Source organism: Ambystoma mexicanum, chromosome 3q, assembly GCF_040938575.1.
Source record: "Ambystoma mexicanum isolate Mex_15411 chromosome 3q, UKY_AmexF1_1, whole genome shotgun sequence".
Lineage (NCBI taxonomy): Eukaryota > Metazoa > Chordata > Amphibia > Caudata > Ambystomatidae > Ambystoma > Ambystoma mexicanum.
In genome coordinates this window covers 1,118,536,213-1,118,550,169 of record NC_090926.1, presented here as the reverse complement: position 1 = coordinate 1,118,550,169, position 13,957 = coordinate 1,118,536,213, and the positions used below count along the sequence as shown (strand labels likewise).

At 47.1% G+C, this 13,957-nt stretch overlaps 1 protein-coding gene across 3 annotated transcripts in view; it reads left to right on the top strand.

The window, feature by feature from the left end:
• The window catches only part of BRD4 (bromodomain containing 4), a 1,521,397-nt gene that overhangs the window by 152,338 nt on the left and 1,355,102 nt on the right, over nucleotides 1-13,957 (top strand). For all 3 annotated transcript variants that reach the window (XM_069603884.1, XM_069603885.1, XM_069603886.1), the window contains exon 6: nucleotides 2,293-2,376. In XM_069603884.1, coding sequence (XP_069459985.1) covers nucleotides 2,293-2,376 — 84 coding nt within the window. The remainder of the gene's footprint in view (nucleotides 1-2,292; nucleotides 2,377-13,957) is intronic.

Below are 13,957 nucleotides of genomic sequence, written 5' to 3'. Positions count from 1 at the left end.
AGCATCAACCATCTAGCACCTAAATACCTAGCCGCTAGATTCAACAGAAAAATCTCCACTAGACCCACCAGAGAAGCATACTCTAACCAGTTAATGATACCCCCATTCAAACTAAGTACGGCCGGAGGAAACAGCTTCCCGGTCAAAGCTGCCCAGCTTTGGAACTCCCTCCCACCCGGCCTGAGATCCCCCCAATCCTACGCTCTCTTCAGATCCAACTGTATCAATTGGATCAAAGAAAATGACCGATAGTACGTTTGTAGAACAATGGTAATGGACTATGTACATAATTATATATCCTCTTTCTCCCTACTGCATATTTCCTGTTTATATTATGTTACATGTATACACCTTGGCCTGCATTATGTAATTTCTACTATGTATAATCACTATTTGTAATCATATGTAACCTGTAAAGTTTAAAGTATCCTTGAACAACGCGCCCGGTTACCCTCGGGTCTGGCGCGCGCTATAAATAATAAACTCAAACTCAAACTCAAACTCTAAATGCATATCCGTATAAATCATTGAAAACCGCATGTGTGCAATAACCAATTAATAAGTTAGCATTGTCTTTTCCCTTTGTAACGTTGATACAAATGTAACCGGGTACAAACACAAAAGTTAGTGCCCTTTGAAGTGTATTAATTATTCTTACGCGTTCTAATTTAAACATCTGCAGTATCTAAAGTGATTCTGGTGTAAATATAATAAATATATAATTTTTATAGAACCAGAAGTGTAAGTGCTTTTTTGCTGTGCCCGTCTACCTAAGATTCAGTGTACTCACTAAAGCTCACAACTTCCTCTTGAGATACGCCTGCCTGCTCTGCCACTCTACCAGGGTCCTAGTACACACTGACACTATGCGTTGGGGGGGGGGGGATCTACAAACCACTGGGATAGCTTACTAAGGTCTTACTGCCAGTAGGACTTTAGAAAAACTCACCTAACACAGAGGTGTAAGGAAAAATAACCCACTAGTAAAAGCAAAAAGTTCTGGGGTTTACACAGGTCAGGAAGATTTATCATTGCTATGAAAATCTTAGCTAACATTGTGGACTGCTTTAAGGGAAGCAAAGTGAGCGACTGTGTGCCCCAATAGGGGAGCGTTTCCTCCTTCAATGTACCAGACCACAAGCACTTGAACTACAGTCTGGAAGTGCTGCGGCGGGATGAAAGGTTTGATTTTTGCGAAGGGTGGAGATTTAAAGCTACAGCGTTTTGTTCTTCTCGGCTATGTATTTTTGGAAGGACTGGTTGCTGTCAATAGTGAACCCTAAGGTTTTAGCTGAATCGAAGAGCTGTGGGTCAAATCCTCCGAGGGGCATTTTATTGAGCCATTGTTGGACAAGTTATTGTTGAGCTGGGGTACCGATTTGGACAAATTTGGTCTTGAGTTAAGTTTGAGGTAGGCAGTCGATGTTCAAATTGTCTGCATATTAGTGGATGGCTATTATAGGACCTTGGAGTGTGCCCAGAGACTCCATGTAAGGTTTAAAAGGATCAATGAGAGGATGGATCCCTAGGGGACCCCTCTGATGTTTGGGAGTCTGTTAGAATGCAATGTGTTGATCTGGAGAGCTTGGTGTCTGACCGAGAAGTTGGAGTTAAAACCAATTCAGGATGGTTCAAGAGAATCCCATCCTGTGGATGAGGGAGAGGTGGATGCAGTGGCCCACTTTTGAATGCAGCGGAGGTCAAGGATGCATGAATTTCTGTTATCCATGATTTGGAGGGCATTACAAGTGATGTTATTGGGGTATTCATTGAGCATAGACTTAGCTTTGAGAAGCAACAGACCGATTTACAATCGTATGGGGGAAGAACATGGTGATGGGAGCAGCGAAACAAGGGAGTGGGGACCTAAGAGGGGGAAGGTGGCAATTTGTCAGCACATGATCTACAATTAACCATTGGAGGAAACTGTGGGGGGGTAAGATCCGATCACCCAGTGTAAGGCAGGGCGGCATCATCCACCACTTAGATGGCTACTGTAATATGCCATTTCCTCTAAACTCTATGGCTGAATCAGGCGAGGAGATTAAGTTAAATTTACTTTCTCCACTATATTGCAAGTAATACAGAGGAAATTTAACAGGACAGATGGTGCTCTAGATGAGTGCAATTTTGTCTTTCACCTGTATAGTTCTTGATGTTGCTCTGATGGGCATCCCATCATTTGTCTCGTGCAGTGAGTGAACAGTTTCTAAACACACATGCGATTGATCAGACTATTTTGAATTTGATCAGTGTGCAGCTTCTGAAACCAAACTGCTCGTCTCATTACAGTGGATACTCCTATTATCCCTATGAAGACTCGTTTTCCTTCAAGTGGCCAGGTGGAGAAGACACACTCAAAACATGTCCTTAATGGTAAGTGGTTTATTTATGATTTCATATGAGGAAGACTAGAAGATTATTGTGCATAGAATTCGCCGACCAATTCAGATACTAGCATGCCATGGGCCCCCACACCCTGCTCGTTATGTTCCCCCTACCTTTATTGTACAATGCTCCTTTGCTTAATAACTAGGCTTGTGATATGGAAATCTTCTACATACGTGTTTACATTTGAAATTGTGAAGGTAGTGATGTTGGAAACATGTTGCAGGGCATAGTCCAATAAATTACCCAGTCTAATTGTTAAGTTATTACTACATAGCATTCTCTACAAGATTTCCTGGTTTGTTAAAATACGCTCACCCCGGCATTGAGCTTGCTTCATGATGCAGTAAATAGTTTACATCAATATTAACTGTATAGCTGTGTCCATCTTCTTGTTTAATTTTCTTTTGGGTCATCCATTCCAACCAAGGCCTGTGTGGGTCTTACCATCTCAACCTCCTACACCTGGACACTTTAAAATGTGAGGGGACCAGGGTGGAAGAATGGGCCCATTGTTTTTCTTTTGAAATAACTTGCATATATTTTGTTGGAAATCTGCTTAGAATCACATGCTGTGCATATAATCCATCTTGTCGTAATCGCAGAGTATTGCATCTTGTCTTTCAAGGATCGAAAGGGGGGATGTCGACACGGGCGTGCTTGTAACCCTATCCGTGACGTGTAGTGTACCCAAAATCCCTCGCGTGTCCAGGTCCCTCAGATTGTTTTTTTTCCGCCCAGCTAGCTGGTTGCCCTATGCGGAGCTCGTACAGTGCAAATTTATAACTTCATTGTCCATGACCATGGGTCGTTTAGTCTTCGAACTGTCATCGATGACTACCTCTGGACCTATGCCGAAGACGACTAGGGATTTCAGTGACTGCTGCTTGGGCCAACCCTGTCGACCACGTGGCATCGGCCCTCCAGCCAGGCCTATACAGTAGGGAGAGTGGGACCCGAGGTTTTGATTCTTTTTAGAGGGCATTTCATCCCCTTCTGCCTTTTCCCTTCTGGTCTTGCTGCCGTCCTTTACCTTAGCTAAGGAGAGGACGCCTTTTAAGTTTTGGATGATTCTTACGATTTTATAATTCTTCCAAAGCGCTTGTAGCATTTATTATTCACATGGGGGATTTTCAGTACAGGAGATCACTTTTTGGATTAACTTCTGCTGCGTCAGTTTTTCAGAAAATCATGGCGGATATATTTGCAGGCTTGGAAGTTGTTAAATGTTTCCAGGACGATATATTGGTGAGAGCAAAGAGCCAAATGGATCATGATGCTTACTGGTGGAGGTGTTAAGGAGACTGGAAATTTCGGGTTTGACTTTAAAGAGAAAAGCGCCAATTTAAGGTACTCCAAGTTAAGTTTCTGGGACTCGCACATAGGTGCATCGAGACCCAGCCGGAAATGGTGGAAGCAATTTTACAGATCAGGTCTCCTACGAACAGGGATGAATTAAGGTCAGTTCTTGGTGTTGTGTAATTTTATTCTAAGTTTGTTAAAAACGTTTCCTCAAATTGTGCACCTTTAAGAGATCTTCTCAAGGGACAGACTTAGTTTGTATGGGGCAAGATGGAAGGGGTCCCATTTAAGCTGATAGAAGCAGAATTGGCTAATGCACCCACTCTTTACAAGTTTGATCCTACTTATGAAACTACAATCACAGTTGATGCTTGGGCTAAAGGTATTGGTGCTGTTTTGTCCAAGATTAGATGGGGAGGGGAGGTGCCTGTGGCCTTTGCTTCACTGACATTATCCCCATCTGAGTTTAGATACTCTACGATTGAAAGAGAGAGCCTAGCGTGCTATCGGGCATCAAACTATTTTAAAACTTGTTAGGGGCATTCTGTACACCATAAGAAGTGATTATAAACCACGAACATCTAGCATTCACCACTAAATGTTCGGGGGTTGGCTACTCCAAGCATTGCCAGATGGTTGTCAGCGTTTAAATTTTATTAAATTTGTTTGTAAGGGAGGAGTCAATTGTTGATGAAGAAATTGGTAATCCAAATAAGTAAGTCAATGATGCATTCTCTCAGGATTTGTGAATTAAAGGCATTGGTGAAGATGCTGAATGAACGGATGCCATCAGTAGTATTGGAAGGGGTTGGAGGTCTGGAGTGGGGGTAGATTTCCCCTTTTGCAAGATAAGAATTGTGCAGGTTGCAATGGGGTTTCACAAGGGGAGAGGTTAGTTCCTCCTTTGTTCCTACGTAGAGAATTGGTGAGATGTGCACATGTAGGATGTTTGGGAAAGAGTCTTGATAAGAGGAGACTAAGGGCAAAACTTTGGTGGCTAAGTATGGCTATGGTAGAGTGTGAGGTAGGCCATTGTATTCCCTGTTCTTCTAGTGACAAATGCCTCAAGAATCAGAAGACAGTTTTGGACAGTGTGCAGAAAAGGCCTGGGAAAAATAGCAACTGATTTTATGGGACCTGTGAGCGTTTTGGGCCCAGAGCATATATTTGCTATTGTTGTTGTTGACTACCACTAAAGATGGTTTGAAATTGAATTTGTTCCCACTATATCCACTAAAAGTGTAATAGACTATATGGAAAACTTGTTTGCGTGAGAGGTATACACCAAAACTTTAATTCTCCAGCATGGGGTCTGGCATGGATTCACGTGCTCATGAATATTCCCTGTCTGGCCCGGAATCCTCGATTTTAAAAAAAGTCTTTCAATTACAAACTGTGTTTCTCCTCTGAACCAATCACTGAACTCTGGGTCACACTGCCCCCAGCCAGTGACTGCCACCTCGCAACCTACCACCTCGCATACCCCCAGCCCCGAAACCCCTCCAGGGATACGGGGACGTACACGGCAGTGACTGACCAGGACGGCGGTGGCATTTTCCTGCCGCAGAGAGCTCCCCCAACGGACGAAGTGGGATCGTTTCACTTCATGGTTGCCCACGCATCTGAGCTCTTCCAGCTGATGCCAGAAGAGACCAAGAAGGAAGGTTTCCTTTACCAGCACGAGAGGCGAAGAGGAAGACCTTTCTGTCAGTGCCTCTGCTGGACGACGTTTGGAATGAGATCCTCGCGGGATGAGGAATCCCGCCTCAGCCCTGGCCTAAGGGGACAGGCTGGGAAAGAAATCCTGAGTGCCGGAGTCTGCGTCCAAGTGCCTGCTGTCGCAGCCCTCCCAGGACTCGACGGCTGCATGGAAGATGTCCTCAAATCCATAGTCTTCAGCCTCAGTTCAGGGGAAAGTGAGGGGAAGAAGTTGGACGCTGTGGGTAGGAAGGTGATGTACTCGGAGGCGACTACTAATGAGTACTAATGAGCTATGGGAGATCTTAAGATGGTAACATGGAATGTCAGGGGACAACAGTTATTTGAAGAGGAATAAGGTCATGCTGTATTTGAAAAGGCAAAAGATAGATATTGCACTGTTACAGGAGACTCATCTGACACGGGAAAAGATGGAGCTGGTGGGGAAAAAATGGAAAGGGATTGTAGTGGGTTCTTCATACTCTTCCTACGCTAGAGGAGTACTTGTCTGGGTGGCGCCGCACGTCCCGTTCCAGCTATTCTCCAGCATGGGGTCTGGCATGGATTCACATGCTCATGAATATTCCCCGTCGTCAGGCTGGGAATCCTCGGTAAAGAAAAAAACCAGTATCAGTTTCGTTTCTGATCTGTCTTTCGTAGTAATAACCAATCACTGGTCTCTGCGTCATACTGACCACAGCCAATGACTGCCCTCTACCCAAGCACCGCCTCTGGCAGCCATCTTCAGATTTTTACCGCACGTTCATGTGTTGGGATCCTCGTGCTATTGCTCTCGAGCGTTAGTGCTATTTTTTCACGTTTTTTCTTAAAAACTTTGTTTTTTTCGGTCAAAAGAGCCTCAAGCGCCACCGACTCTCCATCCGATCAACGGGGACCCGTGTCGGATTCGTCTGCGCCCCTCAAGGGTGAAGATTTCGTCGAGCTACGCTTTTGGAGGACCCCAGAAGTTTCTCAGGCCCGGACATGGCCCAGGAGAACGGAAGCTCGACGCCCGGAAAGCTGTTCAGGATCTGCCCTGGATGCCAGCTCCAGAACGTCTTTGAGGACGAACACTCCTTTTGTCTCTACTGCTTACATGAGGACAAGACGCACGTGGAGAAGGACTGTGCGTTTTGCGGCAACATGTCGGAGCGGACCATGAAGGACCGCCATCAACGTCTCGCCAACTGGCTGGAAGGGAAGAGCCCGTCCGGCGAGAAGAAGAGGAAGAAATCCGAGCGGTCTTCTAAGACCTTTGAGGACGCCCCGGCGACGGGGGTCCAACACAAGGCCAAGCACCTTCAGCCACGAGCCAACGCTCTGGGTCGGGTAAGAGGAAGGGCGAGCACCCGGCGAAGCTCCTGGAGAGGCCCCGGTCGAGCTCGAAGGCCCCATCGGAGGGGGAGCGAGGCAGTGTCTCTCCCCCCCCCCCTCAAGGATAAGGCGGTGAGCGCACCTAAGGTGGTGAAGGCCTTAATCCATCCGGCCAAGCCCTCTATCGATACTGTCGGGGCGGCCCTGGCTCAGCCTGTGGAGGCTACACCAGTGGTGGCGAACTCGGGGCTCAGAGTCTCCCTGCCACCTCGGAGGGAGTCCTCTTTTGTGCCCATCGATAGGACCCCCGTGAAACCCCCGGCGGGGAAGTAAAAGGGGGGGCAGTAAAAGGGGGGGGCAGGGCGTCGTCGTAGATTCGGCCTCAACCTCAGAGGAAGAGCTGATTGAGGTCTTAAGCCACGGCCTTGGCGTGGAAGAAGACCGGCCCGTCGGGATGGATCCCGACGCAGGCGACGACATTGTCGAGGGTGCCGACGGGGGCCCTGATCGCCCGTCGGATTCCCCTCTGCCAGTGCCGCAAGACAACTCGGCGGCCATTTTGTTGGCTATACAGTCCTTATGTTCAGAGATAAGGACGAGACTACCGTTGCAGACGGAGGAACCTCTCCCGTCGGGGGATCCTGAACCGGGACCTTCAGGTGCTCCCCCGCCCAAGAAAAGAAGGATTCACCCTCCACCTCCTTTTCAGCCGTCGCGCCCCGTCCAGCCCTCCTCCCCGTCCACCCGAGGGGATGATACGGGGACTGACACGGCAGCGACGGGCACGGACGACGAGGTGTACGACGAGGATGAAGGGACTGTTCAGATTGTTCCCGCTGGTGAAGGCGCCGGTGAAGGCGCCGGCCCCGGCGTGGGAGCTCAACGTGGTGCTGACCAAGCTCATGGGACCTCCGTTCGAGCCTCTGCACTTGGCCCCGTTGAAGTTTCTGTCATGGAAAACAGCGTTTCTTGTGGCCATCACCTCTGCACGACGGGTGGGAGAGATCCAGGCCCTTTCCTGCAAGGCCCTGTACTTGACTTTTCACGACACGAGGGTAGTGCTCAGGACCCACCCCTCCTTCATGCCCAAGGTACCGTCGGACTTTCATCTCAACGAACCCTTGGTGTTGCCTGTGTTCTTCCCGTCACCTTCGTCGCCGGCTGAGAGGACTTTCCACTCGCTGGATGTGGCTAGAGCGCTGAAGTTCTACGTGGACCGCACAAAGTGTTTTCGGAAGACGTCACAACTCTTTGTGAACTTTGGACCTGTCAATCAGGGGAAGGCTCTCTCGAAGGCTTCCATTTCCAGATGGCTCTCCGGCTGTATCATGTACTGTCATCGGTTGGCAAATCGACCGCTGCCTGGCCGTCCGAGAGCCCATTCCACCAGAGCGATCGCAGCTACCACAGCGTTCCTTTCTGGTGTGCCCCTGCTGGACATATGCAGGGCTGCTACGTGGAGGTCGACGCACACCTTCACGAAATTCTACTGCGTCGATCGGGATTCCAGGGAGGAGTCCAGGGTCGGCCAAGCAGTGCTGCGCAACCTGTTCGCCTGAGGTGAGCCTGGTGAGGAGGTAAGATGCTTAATGTTGAGTTTGATGTAATGCTTAATGTTGAGCCTTTGCCACCTCCCGTGGTTGTGCATGTGTGTACTGCTAGGTATTCTTTATTCATGAGCATGTGAATCCATGCCAGACCCCATGCTGGAGAAGGAACAAGTAACTTACCTGTAACTGTTGTTCTCCAGCATGGGTCTGGCATGGATTCACATGCGAACCCTCCCGCCTACCCCTCTGCGGCTCTTCACTTGGTCATACTGCCACTTCACGTGCTTCCAAATCTGAAGATGGCTGCCAGAGGCGGTGCTTAGGTAGAGGGCAGTCATTGGCTGTGGTCAGTATGACGCAGAGACCAGTGATTGGTTATTACTACGAAAGACAGATCAGAAATGAAACTGATACTGATTTTTCTTTACCGAGGATTCCCAGCCTGACGACGGGGAATATTCATGAGCATGTGAATCCATGCCAGACCCATGCTGGAGAACAACAGTTACAGGTAAGTAATTTGTTCCATACAGAAAGTGGTGGAAACTGATGGGAGGATGGTTGTAGTGAGGGGGCTGGTTGAGAATAAAGAGGTATGCATTGTAAAACGTATGCCCCCAATGAAGACACGGCGGCATACTTCAGAACCGGTGATCTGGGAAGGGGATTTCAATTGTGTACTGAACCCCAAGGTAGACCGATCTGATGGCAAGATTGATAGGCCCACCCCAGCGGCTAAAGCATTGCAGACGCTGCTAGATGATTTCGGCTTGGCAGACGTGTGGAGAACAAAACATCCTAATGGGAAGCAATATTCGCACTACTCAGCCCCGCAGCAGCTGCACACAAGACTTGATTGTCTTTGCCACACCAGATGTAATGACAGAGATTACTCAAATAGAATATAAGGCAAGGGTCCTATCAGATCACTCGCCCCTGGTCCTCGGGTGGCAATACTGCCACCCGAGGGCGCAGATTCCTATATGGTTCATCCGAGCACAGGCGCTCAAAGATCCAGTCTTTAGAGAGGATATAAGAGATGAGATTACTAACTATTTAGAGGTGAACACTGGTAGTGTTGACTCAGCGTGTATACTATGGGAAGCCTTTAAGGTGGTGATGCGGGGGTTACCATAGCTAAATCAAAGGGTCTGCAGGGCGGGGTCCTGGCTGACCTACAAAGAGTAGAAGATGAAATAGAAAGAGCATTAGGAAGTGGCAGTATGGGTACGGACCTAGTGCTCAAACTACAGCAGCAGTGTGCGGAACACTGGGAAAGGCTCTGCAACCTCAATTATAAAAAGTATGTAGAGAAAGCATGCGGGAGGGGATAGAAGGGGCCGGCTCTTAGCGTGGCTATAAAAGAGCGAAACCCCTAGACCCCCGATTAGGACAATAACCAGAGAAGATGGTGAGGTAGCGGACACCCAAGAAGGAGTCAACAAGGAGTTTGCGGATTATTACATGGTGCTATACGAGGACAAGGAGGGGGGCAGCCAAGAGGAGATAATCGAAACACTAGAAGATACTGCCCAAGATAAGTGAAGAGGAAAGAGAAGAGCTTGATGCACCAATTACGTTGGAGGAGGTTGTGAGGCAGTTGCCTACCTGTAAGACCCCAGGAGCGTATGGGTTCCCTAGTGAATTTTATAAAGTATATAGAGGAAGTGCCCTCCCCCTCTGCCCCCCCCCCAAATGCTAGAAATGCTTAATGAAGTGTTTGAGGTGGGACGGTTGCCAGAGTCGCTTAGAGAAGCGATCATAATACCGGTCCCCAAACCCAACAAACCAGGGCATAGCTGTGGCTCCTACAGGCCTTTGTCGATGCTGAACCAGGACAGCAAGATATTGATGGCTGTCCTGGCAAATAGATTGCGGAAAGTAATTAGCCTGTTTGGTCTGGATGTATTAATTTGCTATGTCCCGAATATGAATATAACTCACAACCACAGGCGACTCCACCGGGTGGTCGAATGGGGGCAGTAAAAATGAGGGCGAAATGGGGATTGTGTTTTTAGACACAGTAAAAGCTTTCGACTCGGTTAAGTGGCCATGGCTGTTGGCGGCCCTGGGAGGGTACGGAGTGGGGCCAGGTTACATCAGGTGGGCGAAGATGCTATACAGTGAGCCGCTAGCCAGAGTTCGAAAAGGAGCAGTGATATCTGAGAGATGGCAATTTAGCAGAGGCACCAGGCAGGGGTGACCCTGGTCCCCGATGCTGTACATTCTAGCTCTGGAGCCCCTGGCAATATACCTCAGCCAACAATGATACGATAGGTATTGAGGTGGGGAGGGGGGGGGGGTAAGACACCTAATATCCCTATATGCGGACAATTTGTTGTTATACTTGAAATACCCGGAAGAAAATCTCCAATATATTCTGGAAGTGATGGAGAGTTATGCGGGGCTGTCCGGCATAGCAGTGAATCCTCAAAAATCTAGCATATTCCTGCTAGGTAGCTATAAGGGAACCCCAGTAGAAAGGTTACCGGTGTTGCAAATACCATGGGCGGTTAGTTTGTTCCGTTTCCTTGGAATAGATGTGGATCACACGGCAGAAGGGGAACAGAAGCACAATACCGAGATGGCCATTGAGAAAATCCGGAAATGCATGAGGTTTTTGGGAGAAGATGCCCTTAGCAATGATGGGACGAGGGGCAATGCTTAAAATGGTGGTCCTGCCTAGGCTTCTACATTATTTTAGTATTCCACATATGATAACCAGGAAGTTTTTTGCTAAACTGAACAGTATGTGTAGGGACTTCCTGTGGCATGGTACCCGGAATAGAGTGGCGCTATGGAAATTGCAGAACTTCTATGAAAAGGGGGTATCAAACTGCCTAATTTTGAGGTTTATTATGTAGCGGGTCAACTACAATATGTGGCCAAATGGCTCTCTGATGAAGCGACCCCTTAACTTAGGTTGTTTGGGCAGGACTGTACCCCGTTTTACTTAAGGGAAATTATCTTGTTGCCAGAGTCAGAAATGGAGCGCCCTGGGATGATGCTTGCGTGGAAAATGTGGCGTCGAGCATGCCGGATGATGGCGGACCCATTCCCATGCTCCCTGCAGGTACCGCTGGTTGCTTTGGCAGGGGGAGATGAGCAGCTGATGGTGATTATCAGGACCTACTGGGAATCGGTGGGGCTGGTAACGTTGGGGGACATTTGGCAAGAGGGGACCATTAGGGATTTTGAAGGACTTGGGGAAGAGGCGGGATTGCATACGGGCCAATGTTACGTATCATAGGATGGTGCAGAAAATTCGGAAAACGTGGCCTGAAACAGTATTGACGGAGGAACCAGACGCTATTATGGGGACAATGACATATCGGAAGGGGGGCATGAGATTTCTAGATTGTATGAGATGGTGGTGACTAAGGTTGGGAAGGAATTGACACATTTGAGATTGGATTGGGAAGCGGAGGTGGGAGCCCTGATGGAGATGGGATGTGGGAACGTGACCTGGGATACCACAAGGTGTCAAGAAATGCCTGACTAAAACAAATACAGCTGTATATAACGCATAGAGCATACATGACCCCTCTGAGGATATCTAAGTTCGGAAACGCTGGGCGACAGGCATGCCCTAAGTGCGACAAGGAAAACGCTGACATGACACATGTTTTGGTCATGCCCAGTAATTGAGTGTTTCTGGGGAGAAGTGGCACAAAAGGTAGCAGAGAAGGGGGTCATGCTCGTCATAGACACGGCCTGGGCCTGCTTGCTGGGAGGGTTCCCCAGATCACGGAAACTTAAACATGTTGGGAAACTGAAAGATTTGGCATATGTGCTCGCAAAGCGGAGGATTGCCATGGGATGGAAAAAGTGTCACAAGTCACGGGTGGAGGTGTGGTGGAAGGAATTGCAGAAATGGGCGGAGGCTGAAACGGTGGTATGGCAAGAGGCGAGTAGCATGAGTGGGGAAGAAGCGGGTACCCTGATGGCATGGAAATTATTAATAGCAGAACTGTTCGGAACAATATCGGATCCAACAGAATCCGAGGAAAGTGAAACCCTGCCACATGTAGCAGATACTGAATGCGAAGAACAAATAGGCTCATAAAGGGGGGGTGGGGACGGGGGAGCAGACAAATGATGTTTAATGGAACTGTTGTAAATTGCACTGCGTGTCTGGTTTGTATTGTTTGGTTTGAATAAAATTAATAAATTTAAAAAAAACATGCTTTTGCCAATGGAATGGAAGGGGTGTGTGCAGGAAATGTTGAAAGCATACATGGACGCACCCCATGTTTTAACGGGCATTTCTCCTTTTGAAAAGATGAGGCGGGATGATGTGTGCCCAAATGTGGCTGTGTGAGGAAGAAAGGTCCCTTGTACAGAAGAGTATTGACAATTCAGATCAAGTGAATGTAGGTGATCTGGTGCGCATTAAAAACAGTTTAGGGTCCCAAAGGGTTGTTCATGCTATTTTTATCCTATAAGGATAGTTAAGGTGGCTAAGAAACACGTTGTAACCAGTGACTGTAGGCGTTGGAGTATGGACAGGGTTGCAATATATCGTGGTGTGGACAATATGACGTTAGAAATAAATGCTGACAACTATGATGAAGTGATGAGCAATGAATGGTACCAAGAATGAGAGGAGTAATGGTTCTGCTAGTGGTAATCTACAATTGTCTGAGGCTTGTGGTAGTCGGGAGTCATATTTGGAGAGTGGCAGATAAGTAGCAGTCAGGATTGGAACACACCAGATGTGGTAGAGCAAGGAAACACCATTCAGGTTTAGGGACTACAAAATGTCTCAAAGCCTGTAATATTATTCAATGTTTATATTAGATTTATATAAAGAATAGGTTATTATGACCTTTCAGTTCCGCATAATCTGGTGTTTCCTTTGGCAAAATAGTTATATCTTCATTTTTCCTTAATTTGAATGTATATTTTTCTTCCACTTATGCATATATTCTAAATGTTTTTTTTTCTATTAGATGTACTTATCTTGTTTCCCTGCAAACTAATGGGAGGGGCATATGTCATAATCAGTAATACACACTGTGAATATGATGTCAGGCGAGCAATGACATTCAACGTTCCAATTTAGAATGACAAAGCGCACCCTCACAATCCTTTATTCTTCTGTTGGTCTTCAGCACAGATGATGTCAGAGTCTTTTTATTATTGAAATAAAACTTCGTTACACACCGCTATCGAGTTGGATTATAGTAGTGGTTCCATATCCTGCATTACAACAGTTACAATATGTATTTTGGTTTATAAATCAGGTCTTTTTGGTTTTTGGTGCAACCAAAAATATCTTTTCACTCCACAAAGGAATTAATTGGGAAGTCTGGCAGGGCGGAGTAAATTGAGATAGTCCTTGAGGACTTGTTTACTCTGCACCCTTTGCGCACATATAAGAATCATTGCTATGGATCTGAAATTAGTCTGATTTTTGTTGATGTAATGGTTACAGTGAAATAGAATTTAGTTTTAATGGTGAATGAATATACCTTAAATCCTTACTACAACCTAGTTATTATATTTCTCATGAAAACATCAGTTTAAACTGAATTGGCAGTTAATGTTTAATACCTAAAACTGGTTAGTTTTACATTTACCAATTATTTACTGAACAATGCATTTAGGTGTGAAAGTGGGAACAGCTTGCTGTATTGGCTGCACCTGTTGGTCTGCCACATGATCATGGTGTCAGGCCTCATTCCATTTACCTAGGCATTTGT